This window comes from Pogoniulus pusillus, chromosome Z, assembly GCF_015220805.1.
Source record: "Pogoniulus pusillus isolate bPogPus1 chromosome Z, bPogPus1.pri, whole genome shotgun sequence".
Lineage (NCBI taxonomy): Eukaryota > Metazoa > Chordata > Aves > Piciformes > Lybiidae > Pogoniulus > Pogoniulus pusillus.
This window is the reverse complement of record NC_087309.1, coordinates 101,883,519-101,909,282: the sequence shown is the minus strand read 5'-3', so window position 1 is coordinate 101,909,282 and position 25,764 is coordinate 101,883,519. Positions and strand designations below refer to the sequence as shown.

The 25,764-nt window shown below is 40.7% G+C and overlaps 1 protein-coding gene across 8 annotated transcripts in view; it reads right to left on the bottom strand.

Moving 5' to 3' along the window:
* The window catches only part of SUSD1 (sushi domain containing 1), a 47,548-nt gene that overhangs the window by 6,600 nt on the left and 15,184 nt on the right, over positions 1-25,764 (bottom strand). For all 8 annotated transcript variants that reach the window (XR_010301350.1, XR_010301351.1, XR_010301352.1 and 5 more), the window contains exons 8-13: positions 19,655-19,749; positions 17,321-17,510; positions 16,197-16,288; positions 14,913-15,099; positions 7,353-7,446; positions 6,092-6,347 (exon numbers count right to left, since the gene is read on the bottom strand). Coding sequence is in view for 4 of the 8 variants with exons in the window: in XM_064140434.1 (XP_063996504.1) it covers positions 6,092-6,347; positions 7,353-7,446; positions 14,913-15,099; positions 16,197-16,288; positions 17,321-17,510; positions 19,655-19,749 (914 nt within the window). In the remaining 4 variants the exon portion in view is untranslated. The remainder of the gene's footprint in view (positions 1-6,091; positions 6,348-7,352; positions 7,447-14,912; positions 15,100-16,196; positions 16,289-17,320; positions 17,511-19,654; positions 19,750-25,764) is intronic.

Sequence of the window (25,764 nt, the reverse complement as noted above, 5' to 3'; positions counted from 1 at the left end):
TTCCATGTGACTCCTTGCGAAAACAGAGTCTACATCTCAGAGCCCAGTCGAGCCTGATCTTGAACGTCTCCAGGGATGGAGCCTCCCCATCACCTCCCTGAGCAACCTGCCCCTGTGTTCCACCATCCTGAGAGTAAAGAACATCTTCCTAATGTCTAAACCTACCCTTCTCTACTTTAAAATCATTGTCCTGGTATTGCCCCTTGTCCTGTTATTACATGTTATTACATTAAGAGTAATTTCTTATTGGAATGGGCTGCCCAGGGAGGTGGTGGAGGCACCGTCCCTGGAGGTCTTCAAAAAAAGCCTGGATGAGGCACTTAGTGCTGTGGTCTAGTTGATTGGATAGGGCTGGGGGATAGGTTGGACTGAATGATCTTGGAGGTCTCTTCCAACCTGGTTGATTCTATGCCCTTGAAAACAGTCCCTCCTCTGCCTTCTTGTAGGTCTTCTCAAGCTTTCTTTTATTAAGGCTGAAAGTAGTACTTCAAATATGGCCTGACAGGCACTCGGTGGGATGGGATGACTTCTTTTTCCCTGCTAGTGATGCCCTTGTTGTCGCAACCCCGTATCCTGATGTCTTTCCTTGACACTGCAGCACACAGTTCACTAATATTGATCTTGTGGCCCACCAGGTCCCTTTCCACAGAGCTGATCTCCAACCAGAGAGAAGCCAGCCTGTGTTGCACTCCTGGTTTATATCTTCCCAGGTTCAAGACCTTAATTTGTCCATGTTGAACTTCATCATGTGTTTGTTAGCCTACCTTCCAGGAACTTTCCTGCAGGGTAGCTCTCCCAGAGGGTGCACTTCCCAACTTGGGTGTTACTAGCAATTTTCATCAGGGTACACCAGATCAGGTATGAAGACATTAAACAGCACTGGGTGCAAAATCGATCCTCAGGGTGGTCATTTGTGACAGGCTGCCAGTGTGAAAAAGAACCTGTACTCTCTGGGTACAGTCTGTCAGCCAGTTTTCCAACTGCTGCATGGGCCAGTTGTCTAGATCATAATGCAATTGTTTCTCTGGGGAAGGTTGTGGGGAACTGTACTGAGAGTCTTGCAGAAGTCCAGGTAGACAATGTCCTATGCTCACCCTGCATCAATCAAGCAGGTTACTTTGTTATAGAAGCTGATCAGGTTTGTCAAGCATAACTTGTCCTTGGTGAATCTGTGCTGACTTTTCCCAACTGAGTGCTTCGTTTGACTTCTGGTACCCACCGGAATGAGTTGTGCCTTAACTTTCTCAGGAACCTGAAGTAAAACTGATGTAATTTTCTGGGTTGTCCTTTACGTCATTCTTATAGATGAGACTGACACTAACCTTCTTCCAGTCTTTTGGGATGTGCCTCAATCTCCATGACTTCTCAAAGACTATGGAGAGTGGCCTCACAATGATGCCTCTCAGCTCTCTTAGCACCCTCAGGTGGGTAAACATCTGGGCCTGTTGATTTTTTAGAAATCAGGCTCCTGTAAGAGTTTATGTATCATCACTTCCTTCACAGACAGTGGGTCTGTGTTTGCAGCAACCTGGATTTTTGTTCTCAGGGTCTAGAGCCTAACAGTGCTGGTTAAGACAGAGGTGAACAAAGTGTGAAAATCCTCAGTAGTATTGATGAATAATTCACATCTCCTGTTTAACAAAACACCAACATTTTCCTTCTCTTTCTGCTTTTTCCTGAAGAGTCGTTTCCTGTAGTTTTTGACATCTCTGGACAACTTCAATTTAGGCCAAACTTCTGTTTTTCTAATCGCATCTCTGCACATCCTGGCAATGCTCTTACAGTTTTCAATGGGTATTCATCTGCTTTACCATCTCTGGTTTTGAGCAGACTCTAGCAGTTAAGCCAAGGGGGCCTGCTGCTCCACCTGCTTCCCTTACCTTGAGAAGAGATGAATCATTTTTGTGCTTCCCAAAGAACATTAATGAAAAACCCTGAGCACTCACTAGTTCTTTTATCCTCCATGGAAGCTTCCCACAAAATCTCTCCCAAATGAGGTCTGAGTGATGTGAAGTTTGATCTTCTATAACCTAAAACCTTTTCAAAATTCTAGAATCTACAACCCTCAGCATGCTCAGTAGAATCCCAGACTCCACAATATTGTGATCAGCACAGCCAAACCTGTCGCTAACTAAGCTGCTACTACAAAGCAGGTTTTCTTTGCTCCTGTGTAGCACATCTGTTAGTGCCTCATTTATGGTTGGCACATCTAACATTTCTCCCTGGGCAGCCCATTCCAATGCCAATCACTCTCTCTGGCAACGACTTCCTCCTAACATCCAGCCTAGACTTTCCCCGGCACAACTTGAGACTGTGTCCCCTTGTTCTGTTGCTGGCTGCCTGGCAGAAGAGACCAACCCCCACCTGGCTACAACTTCCCTTCAGGTAGTTGTAGACAGCAATGAGGTCACCTCTGAGCCTCCTCTTCTCCAGCCTAAACAACCCCAGCTCCCTCAGCCTCTCCTCAGAGGGTTTCTGTTCCCGGCCCTTCACCAGCTTTGTTGCCCTTCTCTGGACATGTTCCAGCACCTCAACATCTCTCTTGAATTGAGGAACCCAGAAGTGAATGCAATACTCAAGGTGTGGCCTGATCAGTGCTGAGTACAGGAGAAGAATAACCTCCCTTGTCCTACTGGCCACACTGTTCCTGATGCAGGCCAGGATGCCATTGGCTCTCCTGCCCACCTGGGCTCACTGCTGGCTCATCTTCAGCCTACTATCTACCAGTACTCCCATGTCCCTTTCCTCCTGGCTGCTTTCCAGCCACTCTGTCCCCAGCCTGTAGCACTGCTTGGGGTTATTGTAGCCGAAGTGCAGATCCCTGCACTTGGCCTTGTTAAATCTCATCCCATTGGCCTCTGCCCTCCTATCCAGCCTGTCCAGGTCCCTCTGCAGGGCTCTCCTACCTTCCAACAGATCAACACCTGCTCTTAGCTTGGTGTCATCTGCAAACTTACTGATGCTGGACTCAATCCCCTCATCCAGATCATCAATAAAGATATGGAGCCTACTGTAAGAATCCTCACAGTTCTTGACCCAGAGACGTTCAGTAGGGTTTCTACACATTACTCTTCCACTTCTTTTTCCTTACCTGTCTTTACAAAACAACACATGGCCATCCATTGTCATCTTCCAGTTACTTACTCAAGTAAGTTCAAACTCCAAACAGTGGCACTATTTTTTCAGTTCATGCCCTTCACTATGTGCCTTGGCACTCTGCACAGCATGGAATCCATAAAGCAATCACTAGAGACTAAAATAGGTACCAGATGGGTTTGAGTTACTGAATTAACTGTATCCCTCATGGAGAAGGACATGTACAAGCATGGTCAATTTGTTCCACTTAAGCAAAATTTTCATGATAGTGACATTAAATTATCCTATGTTCTCAAATCCTCCTTTGGTTCCCATGCTCCCTATACTCCAAATGCCAAATCCACCAATGTGAAAAATGCTAATTTCCCCCACCTCTGACATCCTAACTATTTTCCTTGTATGATTTCCTCAGGTCATTTGAGTAGCCTCTTAACTGATTTGAATGTCCTGCCCCAATCAACTATTCTTTAAATCCTCCATCTTGAAAAATAAATAGGAAGTAAAAAAACATGCACAGGTGCCTTTTGCAGAACCTCCAAATATGAGCAAGGGATGGATGAACGTGGACTCAGTAAAAAAAAACACACCATTTTACTTGTCTTAACCATGGCCACACATCTTTATGTGAACTAATTTTCTCACCCTTGCCTCAAAGTAAATATGTCAGAAATAATGGCAGCAAGAAATTACAACTACACCAGTGACTGTGCAGCATGTATGATCTAAACTGTACCATTCTCAGCACGAAGGTGCTTGAATCCAAAAGGAAGTCTGGAGGATGCCAGAACATAAAAGTACAACAATGACAACATGGGTTAGGATTCTGTGAGACATTTCTAATGTGTCCGTATTCAAACAGAAATTTGTTTGCAAATAAAATACACTATAAAAACACCGATTTCACATGTATGAGTAACTTAGTGCCAATCATATATCATATTTCTTCAGAAAGCAGACTCCTGAATATCAATTTTGGAATCCAAATTCAGCTATTTAAATGATCAAATTTTCAGAAAATCTCAAAACTCAACAAACCTAATTTATAATTCTGAATTTCTTTGTCTTCTTAATACCAACAACTGCACAAAACAAAAGGGCATGAAAACTAAAGATAAAACAGTACTTTTGAGCCACATCTCTAAGTTCCACTTAAAAGAAAGAGAGGTGGGAATCAAAGCTGTTTGGTATTTGCAGTCCTAATAATGATTTATGAAGGTATGTAACTGTACTTCACACAGAAGAATTTGTATAAAGGAGCTGACACACTCAAAATGAAAGGAAGCAGTAAGAGTGACTTCTCCAAATAATAATGGCATTCTTCCATTAAATCAATGGCCTAGAAAACACAGGTGGCATTGCTAGAGATGAGATATCAGGAAATAGTCTATATGACAGAATAATGAAACTTACAAGCAGCTTAACAAACAGTTGGCAGAGATGCATAAGCTATGTGCATTGTTCTGTGCAAGAAAAAGCCTCAATACCAGTAAAAGAAGGGCACATTCCCCAGTACCAGAAAGGTACTGAAGGGAAAGACCTAGGAAAACCAACATAAAAAATCCAGGATTAGATAAACTGAGTTCAAGGATGTATTTAGGAGGATGTATAAAGAGGCTGAACTTGAATACATTGGACTCATTAACAACTCTGCTATGCACAGTCAACTTTTCTACATAATACATTTGCTGTCCAAATTCCAGGATATTTTAAGATAACATAACATTAAACTGAATGCTTTCAAATGTCATTTCTCTTCTTATACCCTCACATAATTAATTAAAAATGTATGATAAACAACAAACTTGTATCAGCATCAGAAAACATTTTATCTGTGCTATTAAGAACTTCTTTGACTATTAGTGTAGCTCCCTCATAAAACTTACTAGGTTGCACAGATCAGTAGACACTAGTAGCAGCTATTACATGTACTTGTTTCATTTTTCTCACTTTGCACTGAGGCAGAGATACACTTCTTAATCAAAGCTCATTTAACTTACTGAGATTTGGGCATAGGATTCCAAAATTGTAGAAAATTATTTCTAAGTGACTCACAGATCAGATTTGCCGATGTCTCCTTGTTCTGTGCTGTGCACATAAAGCCCTAAAAGTCTATGTTTTGGGGTGGCAGGGTGAACTATTTAGGTGGGGTTTTTTTTAGTAGCCGTTTCTTTGTTCTCAATGTCAAAATTTGACATAGAGAAACCCTATGCATATGAAAAATCTTTTATCTGGCCTATGTAAGAAGAACTTCCTACTGCTGAACATCATGAAAAACATACAAGCTGTTGATCTGTGAAGACAGATAATGACTGGAAAACCAGTGGCATAATGGCTTCATGGGAGGCAAAACCCTGGAGAACAAAATATCAGAGTGTACAAACCTATTGTTTCAAACTGAAATAAGTTCACTATTAAATTACAAAAAAAAAACCAAACTAGCAATACATTTTTTTTCCACAAGTCTCTCCCAAAGGAGCTGGCGTTGACACTCACCACTACATGAATGGTAATGCATAGAGAATCATAGAATCATAGAATCAACCAGGTTGGAAGAGACCTCCAAGATCATCCAGTCCAACCTAGCACCCAGCCCTTGCCAGTCAACTAGTTTGAAATACTTCAACACAAAATACTCAATTAAATTCCTTCATTCCTAAAGAGTAATTTTCAGATTCTGTTACTAATCTCATTCAGTAAATTTTGGTCCAATAAATATGTCCTCAATTATTACAGACAACAATGGTCCTTCACTTTCATCTTTTTGTAATTGTTTGCCTTTGGGCATCCAGAGTTGCTCCAACATTATTATGACATAAATATCTGTAAGGAATTACAAGAGTAATTTAAAAAGCTTCAGACTTAATCTAATCCTGTCAATTTATAGACCCTTGCATCATCATAAAAAGCATAACACAAACCTAGGTTTTCATCTTTTTTTTTTTTCCCCAGCAATGTTTCAACAGGCATAAAGAGAAGGTTTTAAAACATTCATTACCTTATTCCACTCACTTATTATTCTCAAAAAAACACAATACTCTTCTCCCAGCTTTAAAGGAGCATTGTAAAACTTCCCGTAGTAATGTCTGTCTCCAAGAGCAATTGACATGTTATCAGCAACATCCTTCGCCCGAAATTCAGCTGCCACATATCCTTTACCGCCAGTGCTGTTACTAAAGAAGGTTGCAGCGGCAAAGGAGTCACAAATAAAAGTGCCTTGCAAACCCAGAGGAAGCACAATCACTTGGTAAAGACTAGAGTGAAACAAACAAACAAACAAAAAAAGGCAAACATTTCAATGTACCAAGCATGAGACATTTACTAATTCACATTAGTCTTCTAATTGCTTTTTTTACTACTGATGCTTAGTATTAACATTTCTTACACTGAAACATTTCTCTGTGTGCACCACTGTGTTTCCAACTAAACACACTGGCCACCCAGCTTAGAACCAGCCCTCCTCATCACATGCACACAACTTTGTGCATACTCAGGTTCTGAAAAGCACCAAACAGAGCCATTACAGCCTACTTCTTGTTCATCTCATCTAACAAATATTTCATCTATGAAACAATACATTATTTGGCTCTAAAAATTGATTCCCTGAAGCAAGCCTTTTTCTGTTTAAAGGAGGGGATAGATACCATTTGTCAAAATCTAATCATGTCTGTCTTCAGGTTTCTCAAACCATGCTTCATCCATTTCACCCAACCACAGGAATACTAATTGCCAAGGGTACTACACTTGTTACTCCCTGAAAGGTTGCAATGTTCAGTTATGACTGTCTTTTCCTTCTATCACAAACAGCACCTAGCATGGTGTAAATAATTTCCAGTACTAATTCACTAATAAGAAAGCACTATTTCAGAATATGAATAAATACAGACACTGTTCACCATTCCTTTGCCCCCACCCCCCAAAAAAAAACCTATGTGCTGGCTGCAAGAGTTTGATGGAAAAAGAGAAATTATATGGGTGTGCTTGGATCCATCCATAAAATCTACTGTGACTTCATTATGGCTAAAGGAAAGAAAACCCCAAACCAACAGTGAAAAATGCAAGAATTATCAAATCCAAGACTTTGCTTCAGAAAGCAAGGAGGAGCCTGAAGCCAAACACTACTAAGGGAGGAGGAACTAGGAGTTACACCTTAAGGCTTCTTCTCCCATTGCTAACAATCAAATCCCTACAAGAAGTTCCAATGTGTAAGTAACACAAATCTGGTTTTTTGAGAGGGCCAAGAGTGCACAGACACAAACCTGATTGGTCCGTTTCGATCCTCTGCCTTCCGGAGTCTGAGCAAGGGTGCATAACCTTTTACTGCAACAAATTCTATGTCTGGGAAAAGAGGATCTACAAAGTGAACAGACAGCAGTGCTTCAGAGAGGTTGCAGAAGTATTTCAGGCATGAGGACTCCTAGCTATTTTTTTCACCCAAAATATTCCTGCTACCTGAGCCTCAAACCCCTAATGGCTAAAGTCTGTAGACAACATAGTCTGGTCAAGAAAAACACAGAGGAAAATTAAGTGCAATGTCATGATAGCCCCCATTCAAACCCCTGTACTGAAGTGTATCTGCTAGCTGGGGAAAACAGATGTCTCAAAGTGACAGCAGATACAGAGAAATGAGACAGGAAAGATCTGCTGAAAGTAGTAATAGTATTTATTAAAATGGTCATGGAGAATATAAAGATAAAACTCCAGGCACACAGCCCACTACAAGAAATAAAATGGTATGAACAAAGGAGAATCTATTAGAACCAGAAAGCACTTCCAAGAAGCCAAATGTCTTAGTTACTGCTCACAGCCAGCTAGCAATATCCAGTCCCTTAAATTGGATTTCAGTATGGGTGCAGAGCTCTAATCTGGTTTAGTGGGAATCTGCATCAAGGCCAAAACTGAACAAACACTCCTGAATCTAATTTTAACAGCAGTAATGGCAGCTGCACAGCCTGAGAATGGTGCTGTGATAATGAAAATCACCACTACCAGCACAGAAGAAAAAATGAGAGCAGCTTCAGTGTGCACAACTGAGGGGGGAGAGTGCCAAGCAAGGACACTATCAACCACAAGTCCAAAAAAACTATCACAGATATGGCTAGGTATTTTTGAAAACTGGTCTAATCAAGTTATTGACACCCAGCTGGAGAGTAACAGATGCAGTCCTTAAATGCAAAAAATCAAGGCTAGAGAGCACCCTTAGGAAGAATAATCAACGTCATGGAGATGCAGAAGAAAGCCAGTGCAGATGTGCAGGCACATCAGGCAAAAATCTTGCTGACATCCACAGATTTTCATACAGCTGGAATATGGGCAGCTGTGCATATACACTGAAACACAGAAAATCATTAACGTGGCAGGAGAAAACAAAGCATCACAGGAAAACTGACAAAATGGGCAAACAACTGCTGAAGAGGGAGTAGACTTTCATATTGGGAAAAGAGTTTTAAAGAAGTATTTAAAGAAGGAAGGAGGTGAAATAAATCCAGAAGACATGCACAGAAAACAATTATTTTAATCTTCCTTAAAGACTGGCCATGTCTGGCAAACCCTTTCACATGACCCACTCTGTTTACTGCAGCCTTTGTTCTGCTCTGTGGCTCAAAGTCACACCACCCCATTCACCACAGCAGAGGTATGAAGTCCACCAGGCAGACAGAAAAATGGAAAGGGAAGGAGTGCCCAGCACTGTTCCACCAGCCAGGCCCAGCTCTGCTGGCAGTGCTTTGCTCTGCCTCCTTGCAGGTTTGGCTCCTGTATTGTGTGAGCCTGATCTCTGCTTTAGGAAAAGTTCTTTCTTTGAGGGAAATTGCTATCTGGGCCAGAGGTAGGGAAGGGAGGGTTAATGCTACATGCCCCCAGAAACAGTCTTTCCCCAGCCTTCTTGTAGCCTTCAGGCACTGGAAGGTGCCCATAAGGTCTCTCCAGGGCCTTCTCTTCTGCACTTTGTTAATGCCAAAGGTCATGGTTTAAGGGCTGCACTGTCCCAGAGGTTCAGAATAGCCTGAAACTCTTCAGAGATGGAGGCAGTCAGCATCTGTCAGAAGCAAACCTTTAAATCTGTCTTTGCTGTGAGCTCTAAACCCCCTCCCAGATCTCTGCGTACTTAGCTCCGCGTATTTGGCGTCTGCCAGCAGGCAGCAAGCTCCTGAGCTTTCCTGCCAGAGGAAGCACTGACCTCTGGGAAGAGGGAGAATATATGAGCTTAGGAGAAAAAATGGAAAGCAAGAGAAGATAAAGGAGCTGCTGAGCTGCTCATGTCACAACAGTGACATAAATTGGGAGTTCCTTGGCAGTCTCTCTAAAAACAGTGAGACCTGCTGAGCCTGCTCAGGCTTTCCCTAGGGGAGCTGACAGTGCAGGCTCACTGTTGTGCTGGGAAGCAGCGAGGCCTGCACTGCAGCTATTCCTGGGGAGGTCATCCAGGACAGGTAAGAGGAACACTGAAGAGCAGAGCCTCCTTGAGGAGATGAGCCCCCATGGCCACACATGCAGTGCCCTACCCAGCAGACAGAACCTCAGGTGCATGGCAGAAGCATGAGGCAGAGCTTGTAGAGCAAGGCAGTGTGTTCAGGAAGTGTTTCCCTGGTTCCTCACATAGGAGGGGTGGTTTCAGACAGATTTTAGACATATTGTTCTTCTTAACTGCTCTCTTGGCTTTAGTAAACTATTGAGCTGTGAGTCATCAGCTTGATGACACCAAGTGAAGTGGCATGGTCTGATACACCTGAGGGACTCTATGCCATTCAGAGGTATCTGACAAGCTGGAGAAGATGGTCCATATGAACCTCACGAGGTTTAACAAGGCCAAGTGTTAGGTCCTGCAGTGTAAACCTCAATATTAATTCAGGCTGGGTCCAGGAAATTACTGGTTCTAATCCAGGCCAGGGGATGAAGAGATCGAGAGGGGCCCTTTGAAGAAGGATGTGGGGGTGCTGGTGTATGAAAAGCTGATCATGAGCTGATAATGAGGTATATGAAAAATAATGGGGAGGCAAAGTTCACAGGAACAGAAATATTACGCACTTCAATACTCTCTGCATATAAATACAAAGTGAATGTATGAACATACTGTATATAAATCTTTACTCATTCTCACATTTCAATCACTGGCCTTTCCCTGTCACATAAATTCAAAGCTCTTTTCTTTGCAATGCTCATGGCTCTGCAGCTGCATACTGCAATGCACTCCAAAGGCAGATGATGTGCTGTCAGAATAAGAGCTGTCAGATCACAAATCTGTTACAGTGTTAGTTCCACAGTGGAAAGTAGATTAGGTTTTTCCTGTCTTTTCCAAACCTTAAAGAAGTTATTTGAAGAAAGAATGAGTGTCAACCTTTTCCATTACACACAAAGCAAGACAGTAATGTATCTTCTATGTGTGTGTGTACATCCATGGGCAGGAGAGCCAATCAGACATCACGACCTGATTTGTAACATATTGCATTCTTCATGTACCAAGACATAAGGGAAGGGCAATAGAATATACATAGTATGTGATGGAATTCCCTATTCTAATTCAACTCACTTTCTAGACCTCTTACTTGTGAGTCTACTATCTGACTTCTATGTTCACATGAAGAAAAAGATAATATATGCACAAATATGGGACCTGCAGGTACATCCTAGACTGAACCGAAAAACAGTATCAGCCAAGAAAGCAGGAACTGCAACTGCTCGAGATACATAGGCCTGAGGTCAAACTTATCCAAACCCACCTCAAAGTACAAACATGCAAGAAATAGCAGCAAGTGTAAAATAAGTATAGAACAAACTTAAAATATGTCTTGATTCTAAGAAAAAATAAAATTTGAGAGGAGGAGGAGAAATGAAAAATCACCACTGAAAGTAGCATGACTTATCTTAGAAGAAAATGTACTTCAGTCACAAAAAAATCTCTTTCTAGTACCCAGAAAAATTCCACCTTCTAAGTAGGATGTCTTATGTCAAAGTGATCTGCTCTAAATCAAATAGACCTAGCCAGACACTGTAAATAATAAGCTGGCATTCATGAACTTCCCAGAGATCATAATTTTGTCGCCTTCAACGCAATGGCTCTATCCCAAAGCAAAATTTGCTAACAGATTCACACACCAATAGTGTTCTAATGCAGCTCAACTGAAGAAGTTAACTCTTATTTTGGATACCAGAAGCAAAAAGCATTAGCACATTCTCTACTGTTCTGTTTTTCAAACACTTGAAAGTGGTTACAGAATTCAGTCTTTGTAAATTTGTATGTGTAAACAGATTATGAAATTAAGAACAATGCCTTGTACAGGCGTGCATTAATAAATGATCTTCAAAAAGAAAACAGAACAGAGCCACATATAAGTCACATAATCTCAAAAGAAATAATGAATGAGAAACTATATCCAGAAGACACTCCTTTACTCCCCTTCCCTGATAACAGACACAAACTCTCTTCTTGTTTAAAAGACAATCTTGATACCACCTTCTATCAGCTACAATACAATCACTGCCTTATTTGTCATAATTGACTCGGTTTCCTATTTGAAGTAGGCAGGTGCTGGGAGCTTGTCAGCTTGACAGGTGTTTTATGCTTGAGGCATACATGCCTGTGCAAGACTATCTGTTACTAGAAGTATGAAAGGAGCAGAATTTCAATGATTCGTTAAGTATTTGATATATTAAATTCACCATCTACAAGACAATAAGCAAAACTAACCTCGTGCTCAGCATGGACCTACTTTCTCCTTTGCCCATGAGAAAAACAGGTGTTTAAGTTCCACATTCTTATTTTTTTTTCCTTTAGAAATAGCATGGATATAAAATTCTTCACTCAGGAGACACACAGATCACAGAACGTCAGGGGCTGGAAGGGACCTCGAAAGATCATCCAGCCCGACCCACTCTGCCACAGCAGGATCAACTATACCAGATCACACAGGAATGCATCCAGGCTCCCTCTCTGAAGAGGGAGACTCCACAAGCCCTTTGAGGAGCCTGTTCCAGTGTTCTGTCACACTCACAGTGAAAAAATTCCTCCTCATGTTTAAATGAAACTTCCTGTGCCACAACTTCCCCCCACTGACCCTTGTCCTGTCACTGGGCATCACCAAGGAAAGCCTGGCTCCATCCTCCTGGCACTCACCCTTTATATATTGAAAAGGTCACCTTTTAGTCTCCTCTTCTCCAAGCTAAAGAGCCCCAGCTCCCCTAGTCTCTCCTCGTAAGAGAGATGTTCCATTTCCTTAACCATCTTTGTGACTCTATGCTGGACTCTCTCCAGCAGTTTCACATCCCTCTTGAACTGAGGAGCCCAGAACTGGATGCAGTACTTCAGATGCAGCCTCACCAAGGCAGAGTAGAGGTGAAGGTGAACCTACTAACCACAGCCCTTTTAATACACCCCAGATGTAAATATACATTCAGGATATAGCAGAGACTTTCTTAACATGCATTTACAAATCTTCATTTTTGAAAGAAAAGGGGGGAAAGGCAAACAAACAAACAAAACAAGCACTCAGAAATACTGCTAGCATTTACATACTTAGGATATTGTAAAACAGTCTTTAAGAATCTAAACAGATGACTGTCCTTGACAGGAAATTAACTTTGTTGGGCAGTGTTCAACCAATCCTCTGGGAAATGTCTCTTCACAATAGTTGAAACCCCACAGTTCAGATTTCCTCAACTCTCAAAATGCAGGAGATGTGTGAAAGTCAAGGAGATACAACATCTGGACTCGCTACCAGCTGGGGAAAACAGACCAAGTGACTCTGCATTTGTTAAAGGATGCCACAGGAAACCTCAGACAACAAAAGAGCCCACCTTCAGTATATTAACATTTAGCACAGAGGCTGTTTTAGAGCATATCTTGCATTTACACAGTACCATTTAGCCAGAAAACCACCTGAGACAAAATACACTTTTCAGACAAAACACTTTTCACATTCAAACTTGGCAGATAAATAGAGATTATTCCACCCACCACAGAAATGCAATTGTGTGGTTTATCACTATATGTGATTACAGAATAACTGGACAAATGAATATGCTAATTATAAATCTACTCTAAACAGTTTTTATACAAATTAAGATCCTTGTACAGATAATGCAGTTCTTGTAACACAACAAACAGAAGTCAAAGGGGCACTGCCAGAAGAATTATTCTAACTGTATCCTTTCCATTTTAGTGAGGCTAAAGTTGCAACAAATTTAATGCCATATTTACATCTCATTATCTGGTGAGCTTTGCAGGAAGGCTGCTGTTGGCTTTTTTAATTTTCACTCCATTTCAACCACAAAAAAGATCTACTTTGATTTTTTGGCTTCCACTTTAAAGTACAGTATGGAGTGTCTGCACGGCAAGTTCTGGGTCGAGATTCCTAATAACAGAGCAACCTCTTACTGGGAAAAAAAAAAGAACTAACAGATAGAAAATGGCTCATGTAGCATAATCTTCTTTCAGAATGGCAATCACCTAACTTGTATGCAAAGAACCTTTTCAGGGCTATGCATGTGCATTTGCTAAGCACTAGCTCAGTGGAGCGGAAAACTCGCCTTCTGCCAAGGCACAAACACCACTTCACACAGCACCTGCTGCAAAGCCTTCTATAGAGCTCTGCTGAGTAAGCAGCCTGATGCAATCCTGCACAGATCAGGAAATGCCACAGGATGACAGAGTAAAGCTCTGCGTCTTTACTCTGAGTAAATGTATGAAAACATTACCTCAGTCAAACAAATTCTGACACAGATTACTTCTTTTTACAAAGCTACATGTACTCACAAACTCATGGGTGCTACTTCTGAGTGACAGATAGGGAAATTCTCAAAATAAATTATCAGGTAATTAGTTTAATTTAAAAAGCAATCCAGATTCTTGCATATCCTGAACAGTAACCTTTAGGTAACAAATGGAAAACATTGTAATGCTATCAATCTCAAAGCCGCCACCAATCCTTTTCTCCACGAGCAGTCCGAGAAGAGCTGGTTCCACCTAGTGGATGCTATCAGTTTCAAAACCACCACAAATCCTATTATCAAGGAGCCGTCAGAAGACAGCTGGTTCCATCTAGCGGATGAACAACTACAGACACTTAGAGAGCTTTCCTGTTTCTTACCTAACCCAATTTATAGCCCCAACAGGGAGAGCAGTACCGAACTGTGTGTGCTTCACAGCGTTAACAGCAATAACGAAGTTTGACGGAGTTTGACAGTATAGGGATGGTATTAAATTATTCTTAACAAAATTAGTTTTGAAATGACAGATTTTTTTTTAAAATCACAGCATTTTAGTACCATACAAATATCTTGCTAAACAGTGAAGGTGAAATTCTCTCTATAAAATGTGATTATTTGTTCAGATGCCTTTCTTGGTTTGTATTCAATACAATTAGAGATAAAGGTAACCTGTCTGAGGTCCTTGCAGAACTCTGTACTTTGGTCTCTTGCAGACTTCAGTGATATCTATTGTCATGAATACCTATTAAAGATGCAGTTGTGCCATTACCTCTACTTCATAGTGGCAAGAACCCATACTCAGAAGTGCCTTAGCCTCGTAACAAGGCAGGGAATTTAACCCACCTTCCCGTGTCTAACCCAAACTATCTGTTCCATGATGACATTCCCACAATGGCATTTCAAAACACTGCACCCCTATTTCTCACCCTCTTCTCCTGCTGAACTTTCAACTCCCATAAATCTGTGGAAAATAAGTAATAATGAACAATTTTTAGCATGGAAAGAGCACTTTGACAACCCACCATACCACGCTGAGATCAACAATGTTGTTTAATTAGAGCCTTTTGCACCCAAAAGGTGCTTTTGTAAATACACAAAATAAATGCAGGACCCACCTGTGATTTCTGTTGTCATGGAAACAGGCAGTGAAAAATTCAGAGCTACCAGGGAAATATTAACAGAGTAATTGGTGCCTGGCTGCAAATCAAAACAGACTTCTGGAGCTCGTTTGTGTGTGGTAAGGTTGAAAGTAATTTCATGAAAGAATTCCTTCTGATACCAGCGCCGACCCTGCACATGAAACTGCAACCAAACAATCACAGAATGGAAACTGCAATGTTTTAACAAGTCATTTGCATTGAGTCATGCCATGTTCTAAATGAGAAGAAACAGCAGAAAAACACACCACTGCAAACAGACTGCCAAAACTGTTTGCACTGACAGATACTCAAATTCAAGTGCTTCCAAAATTTGACAGGAATTGCAAGCCCCCGTGATGAGCTCTAACACTCTTCTTTCACTTCTCCTCTTCCTAGTCTATCATCTTTCTTTCTATTTAGTATTGTAATTTCCTCCAAGTCTTAATTCCTGCTAACATATGAGCTTCCACTCTCATTACAGTATGCCCTCATGCTACAAAGAGGCCAGTTATAAAAGTAAGCTCACATGAAGACTTTTCTGGTTAGACCCTGAGGATTCAGTCAAAATCAAGCCATTTTAACCTGTGTCAAAAAGCCAAACACTCTTCAGGATCTGCCTACAGACAACTGCTCCTACACAAATTTCCAGATCCACAGGTTGGGCTTTTTTTTTTTGTTTGGATTTTACATGTGTTTGTTTTGCTGTTGAGGACCCCAATGATCATGTAACTATTAATTTCAAGCCCACTCATGATCATTCCTTTGGTAAAAATGACTAAAATGCTTACTTCATCATATGCTAATTTCCCTTTAAACAGAACCTATGCCTTTAGATAATCTTTGAGCATCTCTTAGCACACGGAAATGTACGACAACAGTACGGTGGTCAAGAGTTCTGGCAGAGACAGTTCATGTAGAAATGGGAGGAGGTAAGATTGCAGGTACAGGACAAGACAGAGTAGACTGACTCCATGGAGTTGTCTGAAGCCTGAACACGACGAAGTTTGAAGTACAGACAGGGGAGGCAAAATATGAGTAGAACAGGAAAAAAGAATAGCAAAACCCAGGAGATTACAAAAGACTATGGTGGTTTCCCTTCTTTCTTGAAGGTTGCTATGCCAACATACTCACTGGGTTTTTATGAGAAGCATGCTTAGAATGAAGAATACTTGACAGCAGTGAATGCTTGAAAAATTACTTTTTCACACAGGTGATTGATATAAATTATTTTCTAGATTCAAAATACAATTTGCCACTTACCACATATCTGTCTTCAACCTCAGTTCCCCAATTTCTCTGCCATTTCAAGCAAGTATCATTAAAAATTAATACATTACTGAAAGCTTCCTTTACTGTAAAGACAATAAAAAAGGGAACAACTTACTACAAAAACTTCAACTTAAATGAATGACAGTAACTGAAAATTTTTAAAAATCAACCAAAAAAACCCAACCAAACAAACAAAAAAAAGGCTTTTATTCTTTTCTGAGGATGCAGACTCTCATTCCTTTTTGAATGAACAAACACAGCAAATAAAGCACAGGCATTTTTTTTGCAGAAAGAATGGCTTTCAGAAAATCCCAAGCATGCTATTCGTGAGATCAAGATAGGATTTAGTTATCCAGACCTCGGGAGGTTACAATGACAGAAAGATTCAGGAGTTTAGTGGAAAAAAATTACCATTGAACAGTTTGTCACAGCTGATGTCCTTTAGGAAAAACTACACGAGAAAAGTTACTTTTGTGGACTCCAAAGGCAATTATGTTTTTTGGTCTCTCTCATCTCATCTGACTAGTATTCAGAAGGCAAGCTTAAAGTTTCCATGACCAAAATACCACAGAAACTTGCTGTTAGAACGTGTCTTCTCCACAGCTACTGAAAAACAGCCGAAACACTGAGCATCACTGATAAACACAGCAATACTTTCTAAAATGCTCACTTCACTTAGAGTAGTATCACACAGCTTGGCAGTGAGGAATTCTCCCACAGGCACAGAATCAGTTTTCAAGGCAAGGAATGGAAACCAGCAAGCTCTGTACCATGAGCTGAAATTCCTGCATGTAGCCAGGAATGCCACTGCACCAACCCTACTTCATTTTACCCAGAAGACTAATCTTGAAGAAGCAAGTCTGCCAAACCTTTCTGAAGGGCACTTACTGCCACTGTCCTGTTTGCTTGTAGATTCAATGGCCACCACAAGCAGAAAGAAGAATGTCTTGCAGAAAAAGAGGATGCTGATGGTGGCTATACGTGTGTAGTCAGCATAAAGAATTAATTCAGTCTAGGAGACAGCCTGTTTATCCTGTCTGCTAGGCTTCAGAGCAGGGAACTCTGCCGCACACTAAGTTGTTGTATGAGCACAGTGAATACAAAACACAACCTACCCTTTGCTTGAACTGCTACTGCAACTGAGACAGTAGTTTTTGTGGAAGAGATGGTAGTAATATTCACCACGTAGTTACTGCCAGAGTGGAGATCTAAACACACCTTTGGATTATCTTCACTTGTAGTGATGTTAAATGTTGCATGTTCCAAGAATGTCTTCCCATCCCATCTCTGGCCCAGTATGTGAAACTATTGAAGAATCAACAAAAACAAAGGTGCAGTTGGTTGTGGCTCTCCAAAATTTAGAGTACTAGTTCAATTAAATTCTGAAAATCCAAGATGACATCTGCTCAAGAATACCAACTTAATAAAAAATAAAAATAGGCTCATGATTGTTTTGGTACAACAAAATGGCTTAATACATCAGGTATTTAATTTCTGTCTATTAAAATTACAATTTTCTTCTCATGTAGTTCTACAACAAATAATCAGGAATTTATAAAGAGGAACCTGCAACACTTCTAGCACAAATGGTAAGGGAAGGAAAATATTTTTTGTTTACAGCACACAGATGGAAATACATCTGCTTGCTACTTTCCTTTTCTAGTTACTCCCCCACCCTTGCCTTACACAAGCAGCAGCAGGACTCAATGCCAAACATTAAGCTTTTCAAAGACTGTCCCTGTGCAGTGAAAAGTAAACCTTTTGTGTGTATGCAACGAAGCTACACAGTTGAGCTCAAGCTAACTCCAGACTATGTTCTGAACTTCACTGCATACAACCTAGGCCTACATCATCCCCAGCTTTCCTCAGCTTCAACTATTCTGAAGTGTCTTGCAGGCAAAACCATGTGCAGAGCACACTGCACTAGAGGTCCACAGCTTGCCATTTGTGGTACTGGCTACATGAAAAGCGCTGGTTTTGAATCAGGAATTTGTTTTTTTCTGCCTCAGTAATGTTCAGTAAAAGCATTCAAACAAAAAATGCACTAGTTCATAATACAAGAGGAGAAAGATGTGTCTTTTTCAAAATGCTCTTAGCACTCGACCTTGAAATGAGTTTTTCACAGTAATCTACCCACACTGCAGACACTAAACTACCTTCTTTTTCTTTTCTCCCTATTTGTACACGCTCAGAAAAACAACCTCTCTTGGGATGTTGTCATTCTAAAAATATGGGAGTTCTTACCATGTTGTTCTGGTTTTCAGTAACACTGAATTACTTGTTTCTGAAAACTTTTATTTCAACTTTTATTCTTATGAAAATGATAAGGGTTGGAAGGGACCTCTGAAAATCATCACGTTCGACTGCTCTGCTAGAGCAGGATCACTGAAAGTAAATCTCACAGGAACACGTCCAAGTGGGTTTTGAATGCCTGCAGAGACAGACTCCACAATCTCTCTGGCCAGCTCCTGCTGCCCTCAAAGGAAAGAGTTTTTTCCCATGTCATAGAATCAAACAGGTTGGAAGAGACCTCCAAGATCATCCAGTCCAACCTAGCACCCAGCCCTGTCCAATCAACTAGACCACAGCACTAAGTGCCTCAGCCAGTCTTTTTCTGAACATCTCCAGGGATGGTGACTTCACCATCTCCCTGGGCAGCCCATTCCAATGGCAAATCAGTCTGTCATATCACTTTCTCATATAACTTTCTCATACGTTTATGTGGAACTTACTGTGTTCCAGTATGTGCCAGTGTCTTGTCACTGAACACCACCCTGCGTCCTCCTGATGTTCACCTCTTATAAGAATTAGTGAGATCTCCCCTCAGTCTCCTCTCAGCTAAAACGTCCCAGCTCTGTCAGCCTTTGCTCATATGTTCTAGTCTCCTGATCATCTTAGTGGCTCTCTGCTGCACTCTCTCCACCTTATGTTTATAGATGGGGTAAAAAAATGTAGTTACCAAAATTGCCTTCAATTTCCATGATAAACAGTTCTAAAATGTTCAGATACAAGACAGTTGAATCCCTCAAGCAAAGCATAGTATTTCAGTGTACCTTGCATTTCTAGAGCAAGTCACATCCAGTATTTTCAAGTGATACACCATTTACTTGAAATGTTTGCAACACAGGCAGGGACAGAGCCCAGGTTATGCAATGTTTTCTGTGTCAACGTGACCTTGAGCTCTACACCAAAATGTCACTAAAACATAAACTTGTGCTGAAACTTCTTAGAGTTTCAATCAGATGTTTAGGTGACTCACTGAAATGGGACCCTAACTTCAGAGAAGGGATTTCTTTCCTAATCCAGCCACGTTCAGGTTTCTAGGCAGTTCACTGAAGATTAAGACAAATTACCATGCAAACAAAACCCAGAAAATAGAATTCCACTGCTGACTCACTGGAATTAATCAAGACAAAGCTACTTCTGATGCCAAATACTGCCCCACTTACTGTGTATGTTATTTGCACTCCCCGTCTTCCAGTTTTCCTCTGCCACTTCACACAGGTTTCATTGAATATGGACAAATTACTGAAGAATTCCTCCTCTGTGAACAAAAACATGAACACAGAATGAAAATAATTACCACTTCTCATGCAAATCTTAATATGTCTGGAACCATTGGAGAGGGGAAAAAATAATCAAGAAAAAAAGAACAACCACTGAGAAAAGGAAGAAAATAAACAAACTGGAAAAATGAGGTATGTGAAAGTCAGGTAAAGTTTTCCTTCAACTCTATCAGCTCCTAAAACTAAAATACAAGGCTAAAGAAGCATATTCTGAACCAATGACTGTGAAGTCTTTAAGCACATAGCCAAGCACTATGTAAAACTGTTACCATTAATGAAAGCAAAATACTTTGCTAGGCTTGCATTTCAATGTCAAATAATTTCCATTTGAATGATTTTACAGATCCTGAATGGGACATTAAAACTACTTTATAGTTTCCTGACAGCAAAAGGACAAGCTCATTAACTCCATGAGACCATTAATATTCTCCTATATATAGAAGCTTCCAGTATACAGTAGCATTGCTTCTTACACAAGTACCTTCAGTATATACTGTACTACATATTTGTCCTGGGTTTGGGTGGATCCCTCCTCTGGTAGAGTAAATTCATTACAATACAGATTTTTAGAAAGTCAGGAAAAATGAGATTGTATTTCTTATAGTTTAAATATAACAGTACAAGGAGAATAAACTACTATAGAAATATAATAACCTTAAGGATGATGGGGAAAGGGTCAAGCAGCGGCAAAGCAGCAAAAGCAGCAGCAGCCAAAACAGCACTGGGGGAAGATAGCAGAGGGCACAGCAGAAGCAGCAGGGGGAAGGTACAAGCTGTGCTTCCAGACATAAAGCTCTTGATGCTCTAATGAAATTATATTAACTTACCCATTGTTGCCATTATATGGCCTATCCCTAGAATGTTCACCTCTCCACTCAGAGCTTCCACTTCTAAGCTTCTCTGTTTCAATTTTTATGTCTGAGCTAGAAGTCTAGCTCAAATGGCCACAACATCAGAATCTTTCATACCAGCTGACCAATCGAGGCAGAAAAGCTAATGACAAAAGACATTTTGATCTGCTTCCAACATTCCTCTTAGTCACAAAACATCACATTTGGGCCATGTATAGGTGTTCCCAGTCCAAGTCTTTCATTAAAGTGCGCTTTTGGCAGTATTACACCACCAAAAACAAGGAGTAAAAGAAAACAATGCTCCAATTCCACTGCTTCTGACACCTGTTCTAGATTATCTTCGAACCTGGATGCCAGCATCTGGATCTTAGGACATGCAGTGGTTTCTCTTCTAAAGAATGGGCTGCCCACAATGCAACTGGAAGGTTTGTCCACCTGTTCTCATGAACTAGTAGTCTCATTGAACTGTAGTTAAAAAAGCAAAGCAGGTTTAAAAGTGCTGACTGTAAGAAAAAGATACTACAGACAAGTCAACAAACACAGGCCAAAAAAATGCTCATCTAAATATAAAAACCTGCATTAGTTTTTAAGAAAGCTTCTGGTTTAGGTTGGAAAACAATGTTTTTGGAGATGAATTAATGATTTCTTATTTGCTTGGGTTACTTTCAAAAAGGTGTCAACACTTTTCCTTGGTTTATAATAAAGAAGATGATTGTCTGACACAGTCACAGTAAAACACTTTTCAAAACAAACACTGGATTAGAAGAATGAACCCCACAGAACTAAGCGTGTAGGGAGTACAGTTTTAGCAACCAGAGACAAACTCTTCAACACACCTGTGTTAAAATTTACTTTTAAGAATTGGCTATGCCTCAGAGGAAAAGCACAACCAAGAAGAGGAAGTCATTCCTTCTTTTTTTAGGCAGTTCTCTTGCTGCTTGGATTGGACACAGAGCAAGTCGCCTTAATGTAACGAGAACCAAGTATCCTTCCAGAGCCAAGAACAAAGCTTCTGATCACAACTCACATGACAAGAAACATATTTGCTCCTAATTCCTTCACCAACTTTCAAACAGCCATTTCTTTGTCTTCTGTCCTACTACCATATTCTCTTACTAGATTCACCACATGATCAAGGCCTAATAAATCCAAGCTCATATAGATACAGATTACAAGATGAAAGCTCTTACTAGCTGCTGAAGAAATGAAGGGGATTTATAGGACAGCCTTGGTGTGTATGTCAGAAATATTCACACAGAAGTTATTGTCATGCCCTTCTGTAAAAGCAGGCACAGCTCAGGACACTCTTCCTCATTATGTAAACTTCATTACCGTTACACAGAGGCCTCATTTTAGCACATAGTTGTGAAGTTACCACTGAAATAAATTAACACATTCGTGGCCATTAAATTTCTTTATGTGGGTGGTTAGTTAGAACTAAAGTACAACTGGTTATGTATTTTGCAGCACTTTATTTTTCCTTTTTAAAAAATATCATTAAAACTGTTATAAAGCTGTTTTCTATTGATATCTCCCTCTCCACATGCTCATCAAATAGATGCCTCACTTGCTATAGCAGTTTAGCTCTCATTTATTTTTAATTCTCCCACTCCATACTGTTGTTAAACTCAGAAGTGCTATTGGAAGCTTCCCCTTCTCCAGACAGGTTAATCTGCATGCCCTCAGAACCAAATTTCCTTACAAACAGCTGTGTGATTAGTAGTATTTAAGTACTGCTTAGTACTACTACATTTCACAGTAATGTGTACAAACTCCACAGTATTAATGCTTCTGTACCAACACAGAGCAAAGGAGTAGGTTCAGTTGTTTCATTCCTTAAATTAGAAACAATTTTATTTGAAGACTGACAGCAAAAACAACCAGATGAAAAATGTTGTCCAGTTTAGGAGGGACACTGAGATGCTTGAGCGTGTCCAGAGAAGGGCAACGAGGCTGGTGAGAGGCCTTGAGCACAGCCCTACGAGGAGAGGCTGAGGGAGCTGGGATTGTTTAGCCTGGGGAAGAGGAGGCTCAGGAGTGATCTTATTGCTGTCTACAACTACCTGAGGGGTGGCTGTGGCCAGGAGGAGGTTGCTCTCTTCTCTCAGGTGGCCAGCACCAGAACGAGAGGACACAGCCTCAAGCTACACCAGGGGAAATTTAGGCTGGAGGTGAGGAGAAAGTTCTTCACTGAGAGAGTCATTGGACACTGGAATGGGCTGCCCGGGGAGGTGGTGGAGTCGCCGCCCCTGGGGCTGTTCAAGGCAGGATTGGACGTGGCACTTGGTGCCATGGTCTAGCCTTGAGCTCTGTGGTAAAGGGTTGGACTTGATCTGTGAGGTCTCTTTCAATCCTAATAATACTGTGATACTGTGATACTGTGATATGAGATCTGAATTAAAAGGCACAGAAACTCACCTCCAGGACTGCTCAGCAAGAACATCAGGCACTTGATTTGTGAGCTTATGAAATGCTCAGTACAAATAAAGTGGCAAGCAAGAAAGTGATCATGCCAGATATACAGGCAAGGAAAGAAATCTTACGCACTAAGTCTTGAACTAAGTAGCACTTTCATCTGTACCTACACCAATTTTTCTGAGCTTTTGGAAGAACAAGCCCATGGGGTCACAACACATCCACAGAACAGGTGGCATACTATCTCGGAAGTTTCCACTCTAAATGAGGAGCAGAGAAAGAGAACAAAAAGCTGTAACTTGCACAGAGTGAGCACTGTTACAAAGCACTGAGCCTTCTGAAGTGACATCCTTTCCTCCCTTACTCTCACTGACCATACACTCTTTTTTGGATAAGCAAATTTAAACTGCATGCTTGGTTTAATATTAATCTCAGTACCATAAACACAGTATCCAGGAACAGCACAAAGATACCCATGAAAAAGCTATTCTCTCACCTAGAAGGAAATAGGTTTCCTGACAGGTTAGTTCTCCTCTGAAATCTAACAGTGACAGTGATTTTCAGAGCTTGGGAATTCCCACTGTGAAACACACTGTATGTGCCTGGCATCAATGACATGTCTTAGCAGACAGGAGCATCCAAGTAACTCATTTTGATTAGCAGCTTTTACTCAGACTCACAAATGAGATGGGGAGAAGACATTCCACTTCCCCTTACTTTAGCTTTCCCTATACTTCAGCACTAGAAATTTCAACTTATGGTTAACTGAGAAGGCTACTTGATTCCATTGACCTCCAGGTCACTCTCACAATCTGCTTCCCAACCCAAGGAAAAGGGTCCTGGAAATGATGTACAAATGTCTGGATATCAGAGCAGATGGATGGAAAATGCAAGTTAAACACTCAAGCCAAATATTAGAGAGGGTAGAGAGCTGCAAATAGCACCTGACTGTCATCAGCCAGGAATCAAAGGTGCTGCTAAATAGGACTAATGAATGTCAGAGGAAGAGAAATTATGGTAATAAAGCCAAAACTAATTCTGCAAAGGAAAACAAAGGATTGAAGGTCTCAGTCTTCATTCCACTTTTTTAAAGCCCTGCAAGGAAGCAAGGCTTTTCTATGTGCTCAAGTGTGTGTGGAAATCTTGACAGTAATTACAGGCAGTGCACAAGTGCCTGTGCTGTCATGCTCTTCTGCCTTAATTCTGCACTGAGAGGACCAACCGTAATCCTTTGCTTACCAGCCTCTGTGAGTTCAGGTTTTGGTAGAAAGATGTTAACCCAGACAACTCTATGTCTGAACAATCACTGAAGCCATATGACTACTTCCACATACACAATCCAGTAGTCCTGAGCAACAGTACAGCTTGCAATGAAGTATTTTTGAAACTGCTGAAACCCCCAGTATTTAACAGAAAGCAGATTGCTCCAGCTCAAATCTGACATTACATCTTCTTCAAGTAGCTAAAAGAGCATCCACACACTTACAGAGCTTCTTCCACCAGTCCTTACAGCAATTTAAGGACAAGAAAAAATCCAAACACAAGCTTTTTTTCCTGCACTTTGCCTGCCCAATTCTGTGAAAACTGTGAATGATGCTATAAATGCCAGCTGCTAACATGCAACACACATTCAGGCACAGAAATGAGAGCAAATATTTCAATGAACTTCTGCTCTGACTACTTCCAAGACACATACACGCAGTCAAACTCCTCTTGCACAGTACTTTCTCAATATATACTGAATTTATTTGATAAAGACATTTCTTCAGCATTTTTTATCTTTTAGGATAGCATGGTAAGTTTTTATGACTTTTCCACATTTTGAGTGACATAGTTACTTCTACTTTAATGAAGACTGCACAATTTCAGCAGGTTCTCACCTTCAGACTCAAACTTTACACAGAGAAAATCCAGAAAGAAACAGCAAAGCTGCAGAGAAAGACATGCAGGAAGGAGTAGCTAATGATTTACTACACACTCTTATCTACTTTGTATCTTTATCTTTTATATCTTTTATACTTTGTAAGATAAAACCAGAAGACAATGAGGATCAGAGTAATTCATGTATTGAACCAGACTGAAAAAGCAATGAGATGCAATTGTGAGCATACTGAAAAGGAAAGGTGTATCTGTCAGGGTTGGCAGACTAGACAGGATTAGATGGGCTGAGGTTAGAAATGCACATGATCCACTCCAAGCCAGCTGAAAGAGGTTCCCAAGACTGAAGACTTTTTATTTGCTATCAGAAACTGGGTAACAATTCAGTTTCAAACAAATTAACAAAAGATTAAATAGCCCTGCAGAGAGCTACACTTTTTTCAGTCTGGTTTAATTGTCACTAGACTTCATTACTTTGGCCTAAATAACACCTCCCATGACAAAGACCCCACCTGTGATTTTCCAGACAAATAAAGAAATGCACTATTATTAGATGTCTAAATTTGACATATCAAATTAGACTTTCAAAGGAACTCGGGCCAATCAGATCCTTTTCTCTGATGGATGCAATTATTCTAATTGTTTGATGTTCTTATTCCTACAGAACCACAGATTTCCAATCAGTGCCCACAGATGTGACTGCCACTTTTCTATTAAGCTCATAACTGTTGACAGGAAGTATTTGTGCATGTCTGGGAATAAGAAAAGTGAAAGAATTGGCTCATTCTTTGCTGTGTGGAAATTACTGATTATGCCACCACAGAAACACTATGGCTGCCTTTCTGTACC